The sequence below is a fragment of the Hibiscus syriacus genome, unplaced genomic scaffold (assembly GCF_006381635.1).
Source record: "Hibiscus syriacus cultivar Baekdansim isolate YM2019G1 unplaced genomic scaffold, ASM638163v2 tig00003721_pilon, whole genome shotgun sequence".
Classification (NCBI taxonomy): Eukaryota; Viridiplantae; Streptophyta; class Magnoliopsida; order Malvales; family Malvaceae; genus Hibiscus; species Hibiscus syriacus.
The window spans coordinates 648,586-669,808 of NW_024061981.1; the positions used below are offsets into that span (position 1 = coordinate 648,586).

General features: G+C 32.4%; 1 protein-coding gene and 1 long non-coding RNA gene across 2 annotated transcripts; both read left to right on the forward strand.

Moving 5' to 3' along the window:
- The first annotated feature begins 12,020 nt into the window (after positions 1 to 12,020).
- On the forward strand, positions 12,021 to 14,952 carry LOC120181718 (vacuolar protein sorting-associated protein 55 homolog). The gene is made up of 5 exons (XM_039186807.1): positions 12,021 to 12,125; positions 12,562 to 12,613; positions 14,292 to 14,331; positions 14,424 to 14,508; positions 14,654 to 14,952. Exons 2-5 carry the CDS (start codon positions 12,581 to 12,583, stop codon positions 14,835 to 14,837), a joined length of 342 nt encoding a protein of 113 aa, XP_039042738.1. The 5' UTR covers positions 12,021 to 12,125; positions 12,562 to 12,580; the 3' UTR covers positions 14,838 to 14,952.
- Positions 14,953 to 16,133: 1,181 nt separating this feature from the next.
- Positions 16,134 to 18,274, forward strand: LOC120181736. The gene is made up of 3 exons (XR_005521779.1): positions 16,134 to 16,291; positions 16,405 to 16,471; positions 17,862 to 18,274. It is a non-coding gene; the product is annotated as an uncharacterized LOC120181736 (long non-coding RNA).
- The last annotated feature ends 2,949 nt before the right edge of the window (positions 18,275 to 21,223 follow it).

Consider the following 21,223-nt stretch of genomic DNA (forward strand, 5'->3'; position numbering starts at 1 on the left):
TGCATGAATACATGAATAGAGTTATAGAGGTTATATGTTATTTGGTATACTAAGGGTATAAGTAATTATATGATAACAACGTATAAATTATATGAATTAGATTTAAATGACTACAGGGAAAGTGAGATAAACTAAGTAAGGTTGACTTATATGATAATATGAGATAAAATATAAGTTAGTAGGTATTGACATAAATGAGTAGGTGAATATGTCAGATAAATAATATAGGAAGGTCTATATGTTAAATGAAACTATAATCTAAAACTAGTTAGATTATTATATGATATGAAGTATAGTACAAAGATACAAAAAATCATATGAGGATGTTATAGGAACTAAGTAATAATAAGTTATGAGAATATATGTGTATGTGACAAACTATGTAAAATGAGCTCAGTGAATATAATAAATATGATATAGTGATTATGTGAAACTAGGAATATAAACTATATGACATTAATGTATCAACTATAGGAAAAGTAGTATATGATGTGTAATAAATTATAGTAATTAGTATAATGAAATTATATGAATAAGTAAAAGAGTAAAATAAGTTAAGTGGCATTGACCTAAGCTATATTATGAATTAGTGGTATAAGAATATGATATAAAATATGCAATAAGAATCTATGTGTTATATAATAAATATGAACATAGGAGAACAATAGATAAGATATGTGACTATGAGTACTTGAATACGTATCTATATACGAGATCATATGAAATATTATTTGACTACATTATTATATGAAAAAAAAATACATGTATATGTGATATGTGAATGTGAAGCATATGAAAAATGTTCTACGTGCAAGTGAACCATATAACTATATGAATCTGTGAAATGACATAAGTGATAATGCCCATGTTATGTGATATGAGAGCTATAGGTATAGTTGGCATGCCAAGAGTTGAGGGTATCATAGGTCCTTCGGGACATATTTATAGGTCCTTCAGGATATATTTATAGGTCCTTCGGGACATATTCATAGGTCCTTCGGGACATATATCACATGCCACTCAGTGAACCCTTATACGAGCTGTGGTGACAGCATATGTGCACAACCTCAATGTACTCGCATATCTTTAGTTCTCACAAATGTACATGAGCTATTAAAAGACATAACATAAATAAAGTGTATGTAATGTCATGTGTTTTGCTATGTGAAAATGTCTTATATGATGTATATAAGTGTTAATTTCCAGTTTAATTGATAAGAGAGATTAATAAGAATAATGTATGATAAGGACAAGAATGTGTAATAGTATATGTGTACATGTGTATTATAATATGAATGTTAAGAATGTGAAAGATAATATATGTGTATGTATGTGTGTTACATGAAATTGTATATGATGTTGTAGGATATGATAGAATTAAATGTCCATGCATAGTTAAGGATTACAATTACAGTATATGATTTATATGCCTCACTAAGTCATAGACTTAGCGTGTGAGTGTTTCACGCGTAGGTTCCGGGAAGCGAGAAGAGAAGCTAAGAGGAGCAAGACAAGACATCATCTCCTTTCCAAAGATCAGATCAGAAAAACATATTTTTGAATAATATGTATTAGGTTATAAAAAATATAGTTGACATGCAATTAAAGATTTGAATGGTATTCGCTCTGATAAAGTTTTGTAAACTCTTTGATTTAAATTGTATGAATTATGCATTTTGTTTTAATAAAAGTTTGAAATTTCATTCTTAATTGGAAAAATTAAAAATATAAATGTTTTGAAAAAAATCAATGTGACACCTCAGACTCGTATCCGGGTCGGGTACGGGTTGGGGGTGTTACACTATACATACATATCTAAGGTCCCAAAGGACACACAACACTGACATCGCTAACCTACTCCTCGTTAGTGTTTAGGCCTCGCATCCTAGTTAACTCCTGAAGTGCCTCGCGCACCGACAATGCCCCACTAGGGAAACTAAGGTAACCTAAGTACACAATAGTGTAGTTTAACACACTAAAGTGAGGTCAACCCTTCACTAGCTGCTATCTCGCTCATTATCTCATTTAGAACGTTATGTGAAGGTTTATTAATCTATTGCTTTTGTTAGTTTATTAAGCGACTCTATTCTAGACATTTGTTAGTTAACCTCTAGAGAACTCTCTACGTGTTTTGTGATTTTACAACGATTAATGTGCTTGTTGTTTGTTGTCTATAACACTTGTTAGCCTAATATCTAACTCGGGTTCATTACTGGGTAGCGACACCCTAATCGCTCTTACTACATTTTCCCTCAATTCACCCTCTAATAAGAAGGATAACTGTATGTTTACCATTCACTAACATTCTTACAGTACGCAACTCCGCTATTTCGTAATTTGATTATTTTGGCATACCGCTCTCTAGCACATTCTTCACAAGGGTCCTTCATTCTTAGGTATTCACCATGTGTTCAACTAAAGATACTTAGATGTATTATGGATACTATGGTTACTCTGGTTGTAACCCACTCCTACGAGTGTTTTTGGGCCCCTTTGGCCATTTATGTCCACTACGGACTAAGTTCTACCATTATAGATCATTCTTAGCTCTTACGAGCCTTAAATATGTCAAGTCTAACCATCCAAAATAAGTATTATCGATACTCTACTTGCAGTATCGATACCAAAAATGACTTCTATTGCTGAAAATATGGTCCAATATTGATACTCTATACATTGAGTATTGATACTGTAAAGGTAATATCGATACTCTCTTTAGCAGTATCGATACTCCCAGTTGGAAATCCTTAATTTTCAGTCCATTTCATCCAATATTGATATTGTTCATCCAATATCGATACTCAAACCCCAAAATATCTTATTTAAGCTCGATAAACACCTAAATATCATCCCAAATGCCTTAGTTTGGTTTTTAAACATGCACTAAAGCTTTAAAAAGTCACTTAAGTCTTAAAGTCACTTAGTTTGGTTTTTACATCAATTTTGACATCTATGACATGAATCAAGTATGAAACCCTAAAATACTCAAATATCAAAATCTTAACAAATCATCATACTTATGAAAGCCTTAACACTCCAAAGGATTATAAATACGTTACTTTGATGTTTAAATCCCGAAATGAAGCTCCTTACTTACTCGCAATTTTTCTTTTATGATTTGAATTATCAGGGGTAGCGTCTTGACTCTTTTGAGGATATGTCTAAAAAGGCAATTATTTTTTTCAGAGGCTTGTGGGTACTACTGATCAAGATATGGAAGGGTGTGATGTGAATATTTTGAAAGATGTTATTGGCTATGAAATACCTTGTGATATGGGTAGTTTGTTGACGATGAAGGTTTCTAATGAAGAGATTAAAGACGCTCTTTTCCATCAAGGTGATGAGAAAGCCCTTGGCTCGAATGGTTATTCTCTTAGAATCTTCAAGGTGGCTTTGGGGGTAGTGGGAGCTGATGTTATTGCGACTATTCAATATTTCTTTAAAACTTTGAATATGTTCACTGCTTTTAATTTAACTACATTGGTCCTCTTGCGAAAGTGATTAATGCTTGCACCATGAATGAGTTTTAACCTTTATCCTGCTGCTTGATTGTTTATCGAACTATTACTAGGATTACGATTTATCGGTTGGCCATTGTTTTCCCTAAAATGATTGCTCCAAATCAATATACGTTTGTGAAGAGGCGTGATATTGTAGCTAATACGTTGATTGCGCAAGAACTAGTGAATGGCTATGCTATAATACTTTGAGCTCGAGATGTGCGATGAAAATTGATTTACAGAAAGTGTTTAATAGTTTGAGTTGGAATTTTATTTTGGATATGTTGGAGGATATGTAGTTTTTGGTTAAATTTAAGGAGTGGATTCGTGTGTGTGTGACTACGTCTCACTTCTCGATTGGTTACTTTGAAGGGGTTGTGAAGTTAGGCAAGGGGACCCATTATCGCCCTACCTGTTTGTGTTGGAAATGAACGTGTTGTCTAGGATATTAGATTTGGTTGTGTGTCATGGTATTTTCAAGTTTCATCCAAAGTGTAGGAGAATAAAATGGATGCGTAGAGTTATGTCTTAAAGCCATGGATTAGCTGGAATTTAAGGAAGATTCTCTTTCTTAGAGTGACTGTGTGGCCTTTATTAACTTTTCTTGGTTCAAACCATGTTTGGACTCAATGGCTTTGGCAGGATTTGAAGGAGATAAGGGATGTAGTTCATTGGAAAAAACTGGTTTAGTTTACTCTTCGTGTACCTAGGCATGCTATTAATTCCTATGGGTATTATGCATGAGGGTGTTTGTGTTTTATGTGGTGTGGAGGAAGAATCTAGAAATCACATATTCTTTGAGTGTGGGTTCTCATTGAGCGTTTGGAAGTCTATTTTGGTGTGGTAGGGAGTGAGACGTGGGAGCTTTGATTGGGAAGGGGAGGTGCAGTGGATATTCTCAAAAGGGAGGAGTAATTCCATCTCTTCATTTATATGTAAAGTTGCTTGGAATGCTTTTTAATATTTTATTTAGGATGAGAGAAATAGAAAGACTTTCAAGAATTTGTATAGGAATGAGGGGATATACTTACTTGTATTGGGGAAATTGTGCAGATGAAACACATTATGAGGGAAAGGCAGAGAAGGATGTAGAGTTAAGGTCGGTTGTGATTGATTTGTTGATTGGTTGGTTTGTTAGAGTAGCAACTTGCTGATTGGATTTCTTTGGATTGAATGAATACATTTTATCCAAAAAAATCGAGATATTAATAATTAATAAATAAATGATGTATGTGGTTTTGTTTAACATACATTTTATTCATTTTGAAAAATCCAATTGAAGCAAAGAAGGGGAAAAGGCTAGATTCTATTTTTAGTACCTAAACTATTACTTTTACTTTATTTTGGTACCTAAAGTTTATTTTTTTTTCTTCTAAAACTGCACCCAACTTTAGTTTAGGTGTCATTTTGGTATCCCACGAAACTAATGTGTGCGACATTTTTTGTAATACCCCATACCTGAACACGAATAAATACTTGGGGTACTTGAGCGTACATTAGAATACAAACTAGTTGGACATAACAAAAACCCGAAAACATACATACTATACGAAAGCATAAAAATTTAAATCATGCATCATACAACACATGGAAGCGAAAACAATGAGTAATTTTAAGTCTCGTAACAATTGGAACAAAGCATGATAATCACAACCAATTAGTTAAGGGTAAATCAATCATTTTGTATAACCAAATGTTTCAGAAGTAAAATACTAAATTAAGTTTACCAACATTGAATTATAATCCTTAATAGGTGACATGCAAATTTCTACATCTATCAGACATCAAATAGGGAGCTAATTGAACATGTTTTTATAGGGACTAAAATAAAAACAATCCAAAAGTCACTTACAACCATCAAACATGCAATTGGCACCTTCATTATGTAATTAAGTACATTTAAGTGTTACAACACAAGTCTCATCTTAAAGCCTAATATTAATTAACAAATCAATTTCTAGACCATTTTTAGCTTATACAAACATCTTGGGATCAAACTAAGACTTAGGGACACTTAGGGCCTTTAATGAATGCAATTTTATCAGTTTTCATCGAGCACACAACAAAAGGATCGATTCTTTTTGAAAAGGGATTTGTTCTTTCCCTAAAGGGATCGATCCCTTTTTCTGGAAAAGTTTAGAATTCTCTAAAACATGCATAAATGAGTTACCAAACTTTCACATAATCAATCATAGAGACTAGATAAATGCTTGGACACTTTCATATCACATCATACATGTCAAAATACACTTGTAACATGCTTTATAACACAAGACAATTCACCTTATAAGGATCTAGCATCAAAATTCCATTGCATAATAGTTCACTTTTAGCACAAGTCACCTAGTCCAATTATGCATTTTGGGTCATTTCATGCATCCTATGAGTCTAACATATTTAGTACACTTGATGTCATTTTTCTAAGCACATCAAACATTTCCTTAAGGCACAAATAAACTTTTGGCTAATTTGATACCCAATTCAACTAATAACATGAGTTCAACATTCCAAATCAATAAATTAACCAATTATCATACTTCAACACAAAATCTATGGTCTATATAGCATGCCTCACTTATTACAACTCAACATATCAATAATTTTCTAGGTCTCAAAATGATTCTCACATTACCACAATATGGATTCAACCACATACACTTATTTAATAATGTATTGCTTTACCGCTCTGGATGCTTGCTCTTGGCCTCCAACTCGACTATTAATCCTCTAAAAAAAGTGTTAAACATCAAGTGTGAGCTGAAGAGCCTAGAGAACAACCAACATTCTAAGTAGTACACATTCCAAAGCTAAAGGAAAGCTCTACATACATTCACTCCTCACTTGTTTTTACCTCAACATTCATGTCATCATGTCACACATTTGTATCCACTTAATGCATCATAAATGCACACAAAATCAAGATTATTAACATAAAATTCATCATCATATATCCTGTAACAAATAGATGAACTTATGCACAATTACTTCTTTGACAAGTCACACACAATATTATTTCATTTAAAGATTAATAGCCTTTTGTTCGAAATACAACTCACTCATTGGATAAATTGACTCCATACAACTCTCATTTATTTATGGACTCACTTAGGTCCAAAACCATAACTTTCAAAGTAAACTCAATGAACCAACTTTACCTCGTAATCTTCTTAGAGCGTTGTTCAATGCACCAACCTTACCCCATATATCTCTTTGTTTACACACTTATAGAAAACCATAAAGTACTCCTTCCTAGGCATGTCTTTCATATCTAAAGGTTCAATTAAGAACAAATAACCAATTAATCCAAGTTCATCAAGAGTGGTTATCAAGTGATGCATAATTTTCACATATAAACTTTCAAAATACACTTTGAAACACAAATGGTTGTCATGATCAACCTTATATGGACAACGAGATGCTCACTAATCCATGTACACTTTCACTTATATATACACTTTCAAACACACTTTTAAAACTCTATGCATCAATTATAACACATACACACATAACATATCCACATTTCATATTAGATTTTATTCTAATCATGTGCATCAATACAGATTCATCTATACCAGAGTTCAAGATAAGAGGACATCCTAGACTACACCTTATATTACCCTTGAACATGTTCATCCACAACGTATGAAAGTCACTCACCTTAGCTGTCCACTAATCGAATTAGCTTTCAAACACTCATCAAACGTCCATCGAAACACAATGCACAAATTGTCCTCAATAATCAACACATCAAACACCTTGGAAAGAATACCTTAAAAAGCAAAATAACACATCCAAAATAGAGCAAAATTTTTTTTTCTAAAGTAGAACGAAAAGACCAAAATTATCGAAAATCTTACCAAAATGACTCTCTGAGCTTCCGATCCAATGAACACTACTTCTCCCTAATAAGAGTTGATCAAGAACAACTAATATCAACAATTAAACTCAACTAAAACCTCAAAATTAACCACAATTAATCCTAATTCCCAGATTTCTAAAAAAAGGCCAAAATTAAGATTGTTTTAAAGAATTCCTTATCCAAATCAAATGAGATTGAAAAATTAATTTAATATGATTATAACATCATCATAGTCATCTAAATCAATACAATAAAACCTTGAAAAATGTTTAAGAAAAATAGCACATTAAATACCTTCGAAAACCAATTTTAATTCACAAACTTCTCTTTAAAAGATTTGTTTAGTTAAAATCATCAATCACATTGGATCATTAATCATCGAAGCACAAAAGGAACCAAGGAAAAGGGAATTACCTTGCTGGAAAAGAATGAAAGAAGAAGATCAACAATGGTAACACCAAAGAGACAAGGAGAAACGACAAAAAAAATGAGATGAAACAATCTTGATTGAAGAGAGAAAATCAAGATAAAATGAATAAGAATCAATAACAAATGAATATAAAATGAAGAAAAAGAGTTTCAACCATGAGAGATTTTTTTAGAGAATTTTAGAGAGACAATGCAATAGTGTTTGGATGAGAGAAAATGAAAGTAATGGTTAATGAAAATTAGAAATGAGAATGAGAACAGATTAAGAGAATGAATCAAAATGGAAAATTAGCAAAAAAAGAGATTAAAATACAATTAAACTTGGAGGGAAAAACACTAAACACACGCCTTGGTAAAATTAGCTTCATAGATTTTGTTTTGTGATCTTTTTACAATTTAGTCGCTAAAATCACAATTTTCAATTCATTCAATTTAATCACTTTATAAAAATCAATTATAAATTCCCAAAAAATAGAAATTAATGATTCAAAACTATTTAAATCATCTTAGAAAATATTTATCAATAAAAATTTCTAATATTAATATTTTTACCGAAAATCCAGAAACCAGCTCGATTACCGACCTAGACTTTGGGACGTTATATTTTTATGGGTAAATTACATCATTCATCACTCAACTACCTTCTCACTCCTATTTTGGTCACTAAAGTTTAAATTTTTTTAATTTAACTATTCAACTTTCAAATTACTCATGTTTTAATCACTATAATTTATTTTATTAATATTTTTATGACATAAAAATTTGTTATTATTTTTAATATATAATTATAAAAAATAAATTTAAAATTAAACCCAAAATAAAAAAAAGTATACCACAAATCCCTCACCCCACCGTCACGATCTCTCCCTTTCTTTTCGACCATCCACTGTCATCGATGCTACCCATTTTTTATTTTAAGAATATATTAATAAAATAATAATTAAAAGATGTCACGTCATAAAAATTGTTAATAATATAAGTTAGAGCGATTAAAATATGAGTAATTTTAAAGTTAAATGATTAAATTAAAAAAAAGTAAACTTTAGTAATCAAAATAGGAGTGAGAAAATAGTTGAGTGATGAATGGTGTAATTTATATATAAAAAATATCATGTACAATAGTTCTATTAAGCTTTTAACATCGAGTACTAAAATAAAACATAAATTAAATGTTAGGTATGATTTTGAAAAAAATAAAATTCAGATACTAAAATAGAATAAAAAGTAATAATTTAAGTATTAAAATTATAATTTACCCAAGATAAAAAGACATTGAGGAGGATTGAAAAGGAGAGCTTTAAGGAATGTGAGGCTAGTAATGAAGATCAACAAAACTTAAGAAAAAGAAAAAAAATATTCATTTCCAAGAAAACTAGCGATTAAGTCAGCTCCAAAAAGAAGAAGAATTAGTTTGTGAGTATAAAATTTTCAAATGACATGGAAATCATATTATTGGGCGGAGAAAATATTTTAATTATTTATTATGATACAAAATCAACGCATGAACCTATTAAATCTAATTTAACATGAAATGATTGAATTGACAATAAAATCTAGGATAAATGACATATTTAGTATCTAAATTATCAATTTTGATCTATTTTAGTATCTAAAATTTTAATTATTTCAAAATTATATCTAGCGTTTAATTTTTTTTTCATTTTAGTACCCATCGTTAAATATTTAACAAAATATTTTGCACATGACACTTTTCATGGGTAAATTACATCATTCACCACTTAATTAGTTTTAACTCCTATTTTGGTCATTAAAGTTTAACATTTTTCAATTTAAATTCTCAACTTTCAAATTGCTCATATTTCAATCACTCTAGTCTATTTTATTAATAATATTTTTATGGCACGATATTTTTATTATTTTATTAATATTTAATTAAAATAAAAAAAAATTGAAAGTTAGAGTGATTAAGTTAGGAGTAATTTAAAAGTTAAGCAATTAAATTAAAAATTTAAACTTCAATGATCAAAATAGGAGTGAGAAAATAGTTAAGAAATGAATGATTTAATATACCCATAAAGTTGTCAAGTTGTAACAGGTCCGTTAAGTTTTAACGACATGGTACTAAAATGAAAAAAAAACTAAATGTTAGGTATGATTTTAAAAAAATTGAAAATTTAAGTATTAAAACGGACCAAAACTAATAGTTTAGGTACTAAAATCATAATTTACTATAAAATCTAAGGGGAAAAGGTGTAATTCAAGGTGTAATGTTAGATACAAGTCATCTCAGGTGAAACATAAATGTTCGATGAAATGCTTGTGAGAAAAAATGGAGTTAGAAATGCAGAGTTGATAAATACTACTAAGATGAACTAAGTATCATTGTTGAAAGTCACCAACAAAGCTGGAATTATTTTGCATAAATGGCATATGATAATTTCTTCATTTAATCCTTGTGGTTAAAAATTTTCCAACAGATGATCAAATATAATGAAATCCCAAACAACGCATTCACCCTCAGTCTCTTTTGCAACTCGAAAGACATCATGACAGGGTCAAGTTGCTGCTCCAAATATACAACCCTGTCATAATGCCTTTCGAGTTGCATGCATGAAGAATTGTCTTCTAAAGCTATAATTCAATACAATTCAAATGTAAAATTTCCAAAACATGTAAAAAAATCCAATTTGTTCAGGATATATCAGTCCCATAATCGACATGAACTTATTAAAAAGAATAAGAGCTCACAGGACGCCGAAAACCATAGGTCGGATTAATACAATTCCCAGTAAACTAGTACCAGCAGTCTCTCGGATTGAGCCTGGAGATTTCACTATGTCGATACTCACCACCAATTCCCTGATTTAAAGAAAAACAAAACAAGAAGATCAAAAAAATTTAGCCTAGGACCCTCTTTCACTTCCATTCTGATGGACTGAATATCTTTCATAAGGAGTACTAAAAGTTTTGATTAAGAAGAAAGAAAGAAAATTAGATGGTTTTGGTTCAAAACTTACACTGAATATTCAGATCATTGACATACAGTTCCAAAAACATAAAAATTTCAACAAAAAACACACAATGCGAGCTGAAAATATGAAAGTGCGAAAGAGGAAAAGCTTACTTCCGGATAGCCCAAAAGAGAAAATAAATACCTTCTTGCAAGTGAGGGGAGAGGCTAAGAAATAAACGCAATCAGTGTTGCGTTCAAGCAATTCTTCCTCCATTTTTTCTTTGTAAATAAAAAGTTGAAAAAACAGAGCACTGTTTGAGTTTACAATTTTACATGGCGGAAAATTGAAGAACAAAAACCAAACGAGAGTGCATGTGAGCGAAGGAGACTGAGAGATGAATGCGTTGTTTGTGATTTCATTATATTTGATCATCTGCTAGAAAATCTTTAACCACAAGGATCAAACAAAGAAATTATTGTATGTCATTTATACAAAATAATTTCAGCTTTGTTGGTGACATTCAACAATGTTACTTAGTTCATCTTAGTAGTATTTATCAACTCTGCATTTCTAACCCCATTTTTTCACAAGCATTTCATCGAACATCTATGCTTCACTTGAGATGACATGTATCTAACATTACACCTTGAATCGTTGATGGTCTCGATAGTTCCTTGGTCGGGTGTTCTCTCTATGAACCCTTATTCAAGTTAACACATCCACATAATTCAAAGTTAGATTAGAATTTCCCATGCATCCCTGACTGAAAAGTTACGTTGGAAATGAGAAGAGATGAGCGAAAAAGGAAATTCGAGATCGAAAAGGAATTTGAGGTTTAGAATGAAATTGAGGATTGTGTTACAAGTTTTAAAAGTTGGAGGACCTAAATGCAAGCACCTGAAAAGTTCAGTGACCATATTATAAACGTACTAACGACAGTGTAACGGCGGGGACCATATTACAAACGGAATAAATGTTGAAGGACTGTATTGCAAGTTTAAAAGCCGGGGGACCTAAATGAAAGCTTTAGAAAAGTTCAGTGACCATTACTATACTTTACCCTAAAATTTATAAAATTTAACATAAGTGACTAAAATAAAAAAAATCCATTGTGAGTGCCTAAAATGCAAACAATATCTAACGGAAGTGAATATACAATATTTCATTTCGGTGACCAAAATGAAAATGTGGGAAAGTTAGTTGACTAACTGTGTAGTTAGAAAAAGGAGATAAACTGGGACGTACAAACTGTCGGAAAAATCCTAAATAAAAACCGAACCCTTTTTGAAAAATTCCGTGGTATTATTATCTGTTTGCTTTCTTTTTAATCTTCCTCCTCACCTTCTCAATTTTGTTGAGAGAAATTTCGATCGACAACGACTCTAATTTTACCTCTGCCAAAAATGGCGATGACCATTGAAGGTAATAATTATATTCCTCTATTATTCCTTAATCTTTGCTCTTCGATTCATCCTCGTTTTTTTTGCCTGTCTCTTTCTTTTCAACAAACTGTAAAATTTAACCTAAAAAATCGGTGAATGATGCTCTGTGTAACTTTGTTTGACTATGATCTTCTAGTTAAAGAGGGTTATGAAACCAAATTAATTGTTGGGCCAAGATCTTTCTTTAAAGATGGGTCTTGCGTGTTTTTTTTATCTTTTTTTTACGAATTGTTTTTTCTGGGGGACTAATTTATTTTTTTGTTCTTTTTTTGTGTGCTTCATTTGGTGTTTTGGGCTTGTTGGGCAACTCTTGCAACGGCAGTGTAAGTTATAATCTTTGTTGGTAATTGTCAGCTTTTATGAAGTTATAAGCAAAATAGAATTAACTTTTTCTATTTATTTTCCGGAATATGCAGGCTTGCTGGACTTGCTTTTATGTTTTCATCTAGTATCCTGTTACAAGTTCTGGTATGTTTTTATAATCTGATTCAGCGTATTATCTGAATAATGAGAATGTGTAATTTATGGTTTACAAGTTAGAATGTTTCATGTTTTCCTTGAGATGGAAGCAGTGCCGGTGTTTGGATATGTAGTTAGCAAAATGTTTGTCCTGTAATTCTTTTTATGGAGCTCAACACAAAATTATGTAGGTTCCGAAGCATTGCTCACATTATTCTTTGTTGGACCTTACACAATTCATGATGTGATTTTTTTAATTGCATTGTAGTATTTGTAGGTGATGTGTGCTCTATTTATATTTGTGTATGAAGATTTGATTGGCATAACTTATCCGTGCTTTTCAAATCGTGATATTACATCATTCAGATGATATCCACGCATATCCTGTTAGTGTCTTTGTATCTTGAGACAATGGAATGTGAATTATCTTGTGTTAATGGATTTAATATGCTAGTATTGATGAGTGGTCATGTCTTGTTTCTGAAAGGATTTTTTCTTTAGTAAAGATGTTTTTGAGGCTGCTCCAGAGTGAATTGGCAACAAATTTGGGGCAAAGTCAGCTTCTGGATAGCATTGTAATTGTTAACTCTTATGAATAAAGGAAGGGTTATTGGATTAATGAAACTGTATTAGGCTGTCTAAATAAATCTTGTAGGTTATCTGTAAGGGGTTTATTCAAGTTCCTGATCTGTGACAACTGTCTGAGGTTGAATTAGTTTAGGGGTTAAGGTAGCGCCATGAGATCAAGTAAACTGAACATATGTGCTGACACCATCTTGTCCAGCTATCAAGTAAGCTCAATGGTCTTACGCTTGTCTTTAGTGATGCTATCGACTATTTGAGTGAAATGCTGAATTTTTCGAAGGCTTGTACAATCGTGCTGTCTTCTTTTGTTCCAAGATGGAATTTATGGACCTTGTGGGAGTATTTCACCTGATGTAGAATGGGGTTTACTTGTGAAACTATGTTGCTCGCTTCTAGGCCACACATATAGCAACTTCATCCTCAGAAACATCTGATATAAATATATGTCAATATGGCACTGCTTGATTAGAATGTAAGTGAACTCTCTCATGGTTGAAAATACATTTATTAAAAAGAGATGTGGTCGCCTATTAAATAGAGTCGTACTGGCTAACATGTCTTTGGTGCTTTGTGGAACGCATAGTACGTGTTACATTACCTTCATTTGGAAGGGTTTAATGATACTTGCTAAAAGTCACAATTTCTTCAAGATGAGCTTTATTGTTCCTTGGATTTGATGTGCTTTGAGAGCATTGACTGACTAATACTTGATTTAACTGGCACTCCTGCCACTCTTCCTCTAATTGCTGTTATAGAAGAGATGATTTGCTTTTGGCTATCTCTACTAGTTCGGCCTCAGGTAGGCAAAAGGAAAAGCAAGCATTTCCTGAAGGGGTTTGGTTGGAGACGGTTGTTTTTTTCCACCTGTTAATAAAGGATTTGCTATATATTAATTTTCTGTTCTGATTTGTCCATATAAAATTGAGTTTACGATGAAGAAGTTTCATGTATCCACCAACGATCCAACCGTTTTAAGAGCTTAAAGTACTTGTTTGTGGATTGCATTCTTCTAAATTCACTTAAATTTTGAGTACTTCAGCTCCCAATAATCTATCATTAATGTCAAATTGTTAATGACCAAGTTAATTAAATTTTGCTTCAGGCTTGTGCATTATACAACAACTGGTGGCCAATGCTTTCAGGTGAGTGGTCTATTACAAGATGATCATACCACTAATAAATTGGTCTGGTTACCTTTAAATGATTGATGGCGCAACTCTACAACTATTCACAGCTCTTATGTATGTCCTGGTGCCAATGCCTTGTTTATTCTTTGGAGGTGGATCGACTCAGTTTCTAACAAGCCGAGATGGTGGGGGGTGAGTAGAAATATAAGCTTTTAAAACTGTTTTCTTCTATTGTTTTCCCTGAATGTTTAATTAGTGTAAAAATCGCTGGTTGCTTCGGGAATGCTCCTGGTAAAAGTAGCTTCTCAACTTTTGGTAGTTGTTCACTTCATTGCAGTTGGGTAGATGCTGCCAAATTTTTGACAGGGGCTTCTGCTGTCGGAAGCTTTGCAATTCCCATTATTCTTAGGCATGCTCATATGATTTCAACTGGTGCAATGTTCATCGAATTTACATCATTCATCATATTCGTCTGCACCGTCTTGTGTTTTCACCGTGCTAGCCTGGAAGATGACTGGTGATCAATGCCCTTCCTGATATTATCACGGGAGATCTAATCCCTCTATTTGGTAAAGAAATGAAACGAAAACTCTTTCCTTTTTGTAAAATCTTAACTGATGTAATACCTTTGACGCAACTGTTAGCTTACGTCACTTGTTTCTCCTTGTATTGTGACATGTCTTCCTCGTTTTCACATTACAACGGAGTTTCTTGAGCCGTTTTACATGGGCTTCTGATTTATATTTTAGTCATTTCTATAAATGGTGAAATATTAATTAATTTCTTAATGTGGTCATATCATTAAATTAAAACACATATAGTTATTTACTAAACTATTACGTATTGACATTGAGAATATTTTGTCAAATGATTCGAGCGACTTCCTATCGATATTGTAGCGTTCATATTATCTCAAATTTTTTTGTATACTTCATAATCATATGAGCCATTCGATTTTTCTAAACCATCATCCCAGTAAATTTGTTGCTCTGAATTTGATATTTATCTTTTGAACTTAAAATTTAAAATTTAATTTGGTATTTAGTTAGGTACTTGAATTTAACTTTTTTATTTTAAATGATGAAAATAAGTCATTTAGGGTAAGAATTGATATAAATAAAAGGAAATAAATTTAGATATTAAATTGAATAAAAAAATAAAATATGTAATCGACAAAAGAAAGTTACGTACAAAATTGAATCTGGAAATATTTATAATAAAATAAATATATTTTCTAAGGTGAATTACAAATTTGATAATTGAATTTTACTCTCTTCTATTCTATTATTGTATTTTAAATTTTTTCAATTTACTCACTATACTTAGTAAATTAAGTTTTTTTTTGTCATTCAACCGTTTTTCACTAAACTTTACTATCTCTCATATTTTATTTACTATATTTTTAGGGTTTTTTTAATTTAATCACTGAATTTTATGCATTTAAGTTTTTGGTAAAAAATCACGTCATAACGGGAAAACGACTTAATGATAACGCAAACTCAACATATTAAGTTTAGTGAAGAAATTAAAAAAAATTTAAAATGAAAAAAAATGAAAAAAATTGTGAAATTCAGCTAACAAATTTATATTTTACCATTCCATTTATTCAAGGATGCACTTGTTTTTCTAATAAATATATATTTATCCAAAAATCACCTTAAAAAAATGCAATCGACTCCTCTCGTCAAACAAGTAAAAATGAACTTCATCCGGATTCCACAATTCGTAACAAACTATGATTCCTACGATAATTACAACTCTACCACTATTTACTTGTCTTTTTCATTCGGAAATATTATTTTTCTAATTAATTGTTTTTTTTTCCTGAAGAATGGAGCAGCAAAGAAGCGTATCGGGGTAGTCGCAGAGCCCTAGATCTCCATCGTCTCAGCCATATCTGTCAGTTTCCGTGACGGATCCCGTTAAATTAGGGAATGGCGTCCAAGCTTACATATCCTATCGTGTCATCACCAAGGTAACCATTACTACTCAATCAAAATGACTTTATATTCCTTTTATTTATTTTTAATTTTTGAGTTTTGGTAAAAAAATTGTATTTTTTGGGGGGAAATTTTACTGTTTGGACAGAGTGAAATTTTACTATTTGCTCCAACAGAGTGAAGATCTTAGAACCTTTTTGCAGGCGGATGAAGAGGTGATACTTTTACTTTTTGTTGCTTTGAATGCTTCAGTTTTTTTTTGTGTGTGTGCAAGTTTGAATTACTATTGTCTTATTTACCCCTTTACGATTTTTCTTATTTCGATTTTCGACTGTTATAGCTAAGTGTGATTTTGCATTTAAAGTGCTTTAAATCATTTTTCAGTATAGATATGATGACTACTGTTCTATAAAAGTGCCAAGTAAATTTGTTGTTATAAACATATAATCTGTGCTGAATTTTTTATATATTATAAATTTGTGGTTTTGGGATCGTTCTCAGAAAGAGTTGGTTCTGGCCCTCCTATAATGGCAGAATTGTTGGCAATGAAGAGAGGGTTGATGCTTTTTTTTTTGGAGTCGGGGTTGTCGGTGAATTGAAGGCTTATTTTGGAATCCGATAGTGCTGTAGCAGTGGATTGGATAAAGAATCTTGCTGCCACCAACCCGTTGTTCATGTCCATAGTTAAAGATATCCCCTCGATTGTGGTTGACAAAGGTGTCATTGTTCGGCATGTGTTGAGAGCAGTTAACTGGGAAGCGGATGAATTTGCTAAGCTGGGATAGGCTAATTGGATGGGATTTATTTGTTGCATTGAGTTTATTGTATTGTGGTTTGTTGGCATTTTTGGTAATTGTGTTATGTTTGCATTTGGTCGAATGTTTTTAGGAGATAGTTTTTGAGTAGGGTATGGTCACTGCTGTGTTTAGGTAGTGTATTGTAGCTCATTGTTGAGATGGTTGTTAATGGGTTTGGTGGTATTGTACTCTTGTACTTGGTATTTATGCAATAAAATTTTAAGGCACTCTTTTCCTCCTTCCAATGTCCGTTGAGACACTCTTGTTGCTTGACGGATATGAAGGGGGGTTTTAATGAGGCATTCCTATTTATCAAAAAAAAAAAACAATTCATTGATATGGGTTAAACAATCTATTCAATTTTGTCTTTATTACATTGTTCAGTTCTCCAGTTCCTTGAGACACAGCTGGTATTGGTAAGGTGGCCTTTTCATTTCTATATAAATTATTGTCGAAGATATTAACACTATTGCTCTGTCCAGGACCATGCTGGTAGTATGGATTTTCTTAGGGTAATATATGCTGATAAGGAAGCATTGTGGTTTTAGTTACTTGACATGTCTTCCTTTCATGTTGTAACTTGTCTTGCTCGCGTCTATAAATTATCTTGCTGTTGGGACAATTGACAACAAATTATCTTGTCATGTCTTCCTTCATGCTATAACTTGCATTCTTGCTAATGTAAATTATCTTGTTCTATGGAAATGGCAACAAATTGCTGATTTATGATCACATTTATTTTGCCATTTTGTGTATTTGATGCTTTTTTAAACAAGAAATTGATGTTAAATTTGTGGCTACTTTTCAGACAATGGAGAGGCTGAGATCTTATGAGACTGGTATTTTTAAAAAGAAGCCTGCTGATTTGATGGAGATCTTCAAGGTAAATAAGTTTTTCGCGACCTTATGATGAGTTAGTGAGACTGTATAGTAGACAGTGCTAATAAAATTTCTACTGATTAGCGAGATGTCAATTTTTATCCAAACAATTTTTTTTCTCTAGTATATGATTTGGTTCTTAAATTATTATAAACAAAAATTCTTGCCACAAAAAAAAAAAACCTGGTAACATGATGTTATGGACTGAATCTGTAGTGGAAAGGTCATATATTTTAATTCTCTAATGAAAGCTTAGATTGCGATTTTATTTCTTTCCTTATGTTTCTTGATTGAACTCTTGTTTCAGTTGATTTATTTCCTTTCTATAATAGTTTTCCAATCTATATATTTAGATTGGCCTTGTTTAAAGGTAAAGGTACATGTGGAATAATAAAACCTGAGCAGAATTTCTATCAAAAACCCTAAGGAGTTCTAGGTTTCTCTTTAAAGATAGCTGAGGTTTTAGTCTCCCTTTAATGAGCTGAACTATCAAGTCCAAACACACGGTCATATCAGTTTGGTATTTAGAGCCAATGATTATCATTAATGGTAGAACAAAGGTAGGCAAAATGGCGAGCAGAAATACACAAGAAGCTTGAGCATACGCAGACAAAGATAAAGCATATATTAGATTGTACGTTGTCGAATATTGATGAAAGTACTGCTGAAACCAAAACCCAAATGTTTGATCAAATGCGTGAAGTAATGGATAAAATAACTGTTGGTAAATATGTTAGTAATTCTATGGTTGATGTGAAAGTAGACCCTTCAACTGAACAAACTCAAACAATGGAAGCCTCTATGGATCTCTCTTTGACTCTTTCTTATCCTATGCATCAAACCGTTCTGAACTCATCTCGACAAAAAACATGGCAATCACAACCAACTTCATTTGCTCGTCTTATTCATTAACCCTTCCTAAACTCGTATACCACTACCCATCCTTTTTTTTAAACCCAATCCAAGAAACCTTCTACTCTATATTGTAGAAGTTTGACAAGTCTAAACATGTTGCTGTATTTTTGAAAATTTTGAATGTTGGTACAAAGTTTAAAGAGATTTATTCAGTGGTGCTGAAAATTGAAAATATGTTTGTGGAGGTCACTGCCCTTACCGGTTTCGACCGTTAATAATGGAAGGGGTCTTTCGCTAAGTTTATCCTAACTACTAGTCTACGAGCTTGAGGACAAGCTTTTTCTACAGGAGGGGAGTAATGTTATGGGCTGAATCTCTATAGGAAAGGTCATTTATTTAGATTCTCTAATTAAGGGTAAGATTGCAATTTTATTTTATTTTTCCTTAGGATTCTTGATTGTACTTTTAAATCTGTTTATTTATTTTCTTTATAAAGTAGTTTTCCAATTTACGTAACGTCTTTCTTTAACGAGTACTAAGATTTCAGCTCCCTTTATGAATCAAAAGGTTTCAGTTTCCCTTTAATGAGCTGAACTATCAATTCCAAACACACGGTCAGAAACACATGACCACAGTTTTAGGTGAGAAGACATCTAATTGACCTTATAGATCTTTCATGAATAACTTGTTCCTTTTTTCCCTTCTTTTCTTTCTTTTTGAAGGTTGAGAACAGTGGAAACTCACTACTTGCTTTCTATAATGTGTTTTCATTTCCTTTTGTTACTGCTTTGACATGTAATATTTAGCTGATTTTATGTTTCATTCTATTGAAGCCGGTTCCTCTGGCTTGAATATGACATGTTTATAATTATACTTTATAGTATTAAATTCGTTGTCTTGAATTAACTTTTCTAGAAACTTCTTTTTTGATAAAAAGGGAAGTCTCGTTAAAAACCCCCTTCATAACCGTCAAACAACAAGAGTGGCTCAACGGACATTGGAAGGAGGAAAAGAGTGCCTCAAAATTTTATTGCATAGATACCAAGTACAAGAAGAGTACAATACCACCAAACACAACCTGACTATCACCTCAACAATGATCAACATTAAACTACAGAAACACAGCAATGACCAAACCCAACTCAAGAAAACTATATCCTAAAAACAATCAACCAAATGCAAGCATAACACAATTGACAAATATAACCAAAACTTCCCCAAATACAACAAACTCAATGAAACAAATATATCCCAACCAATTAGCCTATCCCTAGCTTAGCAAATTCATCCGCTTCCCAGTTAGCTACTCTTAACACATGCCTAACAATAACACCTTTATCAACCATAATCGAGGTGATATCTTTAACTATGGACAAGAACAACGGGGTGGTGGCAGCAAGATTCTTGATCCAATCCACAGCCACAACACTACAAGATTCTAAAATAAGCCTTTGATTCACCGATTTCCCCGACTCCAAGAAAAGCCTCAGCCCTCTCATAATTGCCATCAATTCTGCCATAATTGTAGGGCCAGAACCAACTCTCTCTGAGAACGATCCCAACACCACACCTTTCTCGTCTCTGAGCAGCCCAACGAAGCCACCTTTCAACCACATTCTATCCATAGCACCATCCACGTTCACTTTAAAAAAACGGTTAGAGGCAGAGACCAACTCACAAAATTTGAAGGGATCCTTCCAGGACTCGAAACACAATCAGCTAATGAAGGATCCCCCACTAGGCTATCAAAATAAATCAACACTTTTGGAAATTTTGAAGTAAACCATGCTGCCACTCTATACCTCGTGAGAAAAGATAACAGGACAAAATCCAGCTTCTTTAAAAACGATCTCATTCCTCATCTTTCAAATCACAAAACGGCTCCTGGGATGAACCCCGAAAGATTGATCGAGACACAAGGTCAAACCAAACGAAAATCAATGCTGCAGGTCACTCAAGAATAGCAAAAGAAAACTTCCAAAGCCGCAAAAAACTCACCCGTAAACCCCATGACACTTTACACGATAAAAACAAATAAAAAACAGTTTCCTGAACCAACCCGCAAAACGGACAAGATGGATCTTCAATCCCTTGCACCCTGTAACATCCTCAATACCGGGTTAGTGACCAAATTGAAATATTTCGGAATTTGGTGATTAAAGTAGAATAATTGAATAGTTCAATAATTTATCTGGAAATATTTCCTAAAAGTTGTTAGTAATTATTAAAGGAATTAAAGGGCAAAATGGTCATTTGACAAGGAAATTTTTTTATATTCCTTTTATAAGAAAAGGAAACCACGTGGGAAAGGAGAGAATTCTCCAGAGTTTTCTTTCTTCTTCTTCCTCCTCCCGTATCTCCAAGCTCAAAGGTGAGTTTCTTTGTTTGTTGATTAATTGTTGATTTTAAGGTTGAGTTATGATCATTAGATGATAA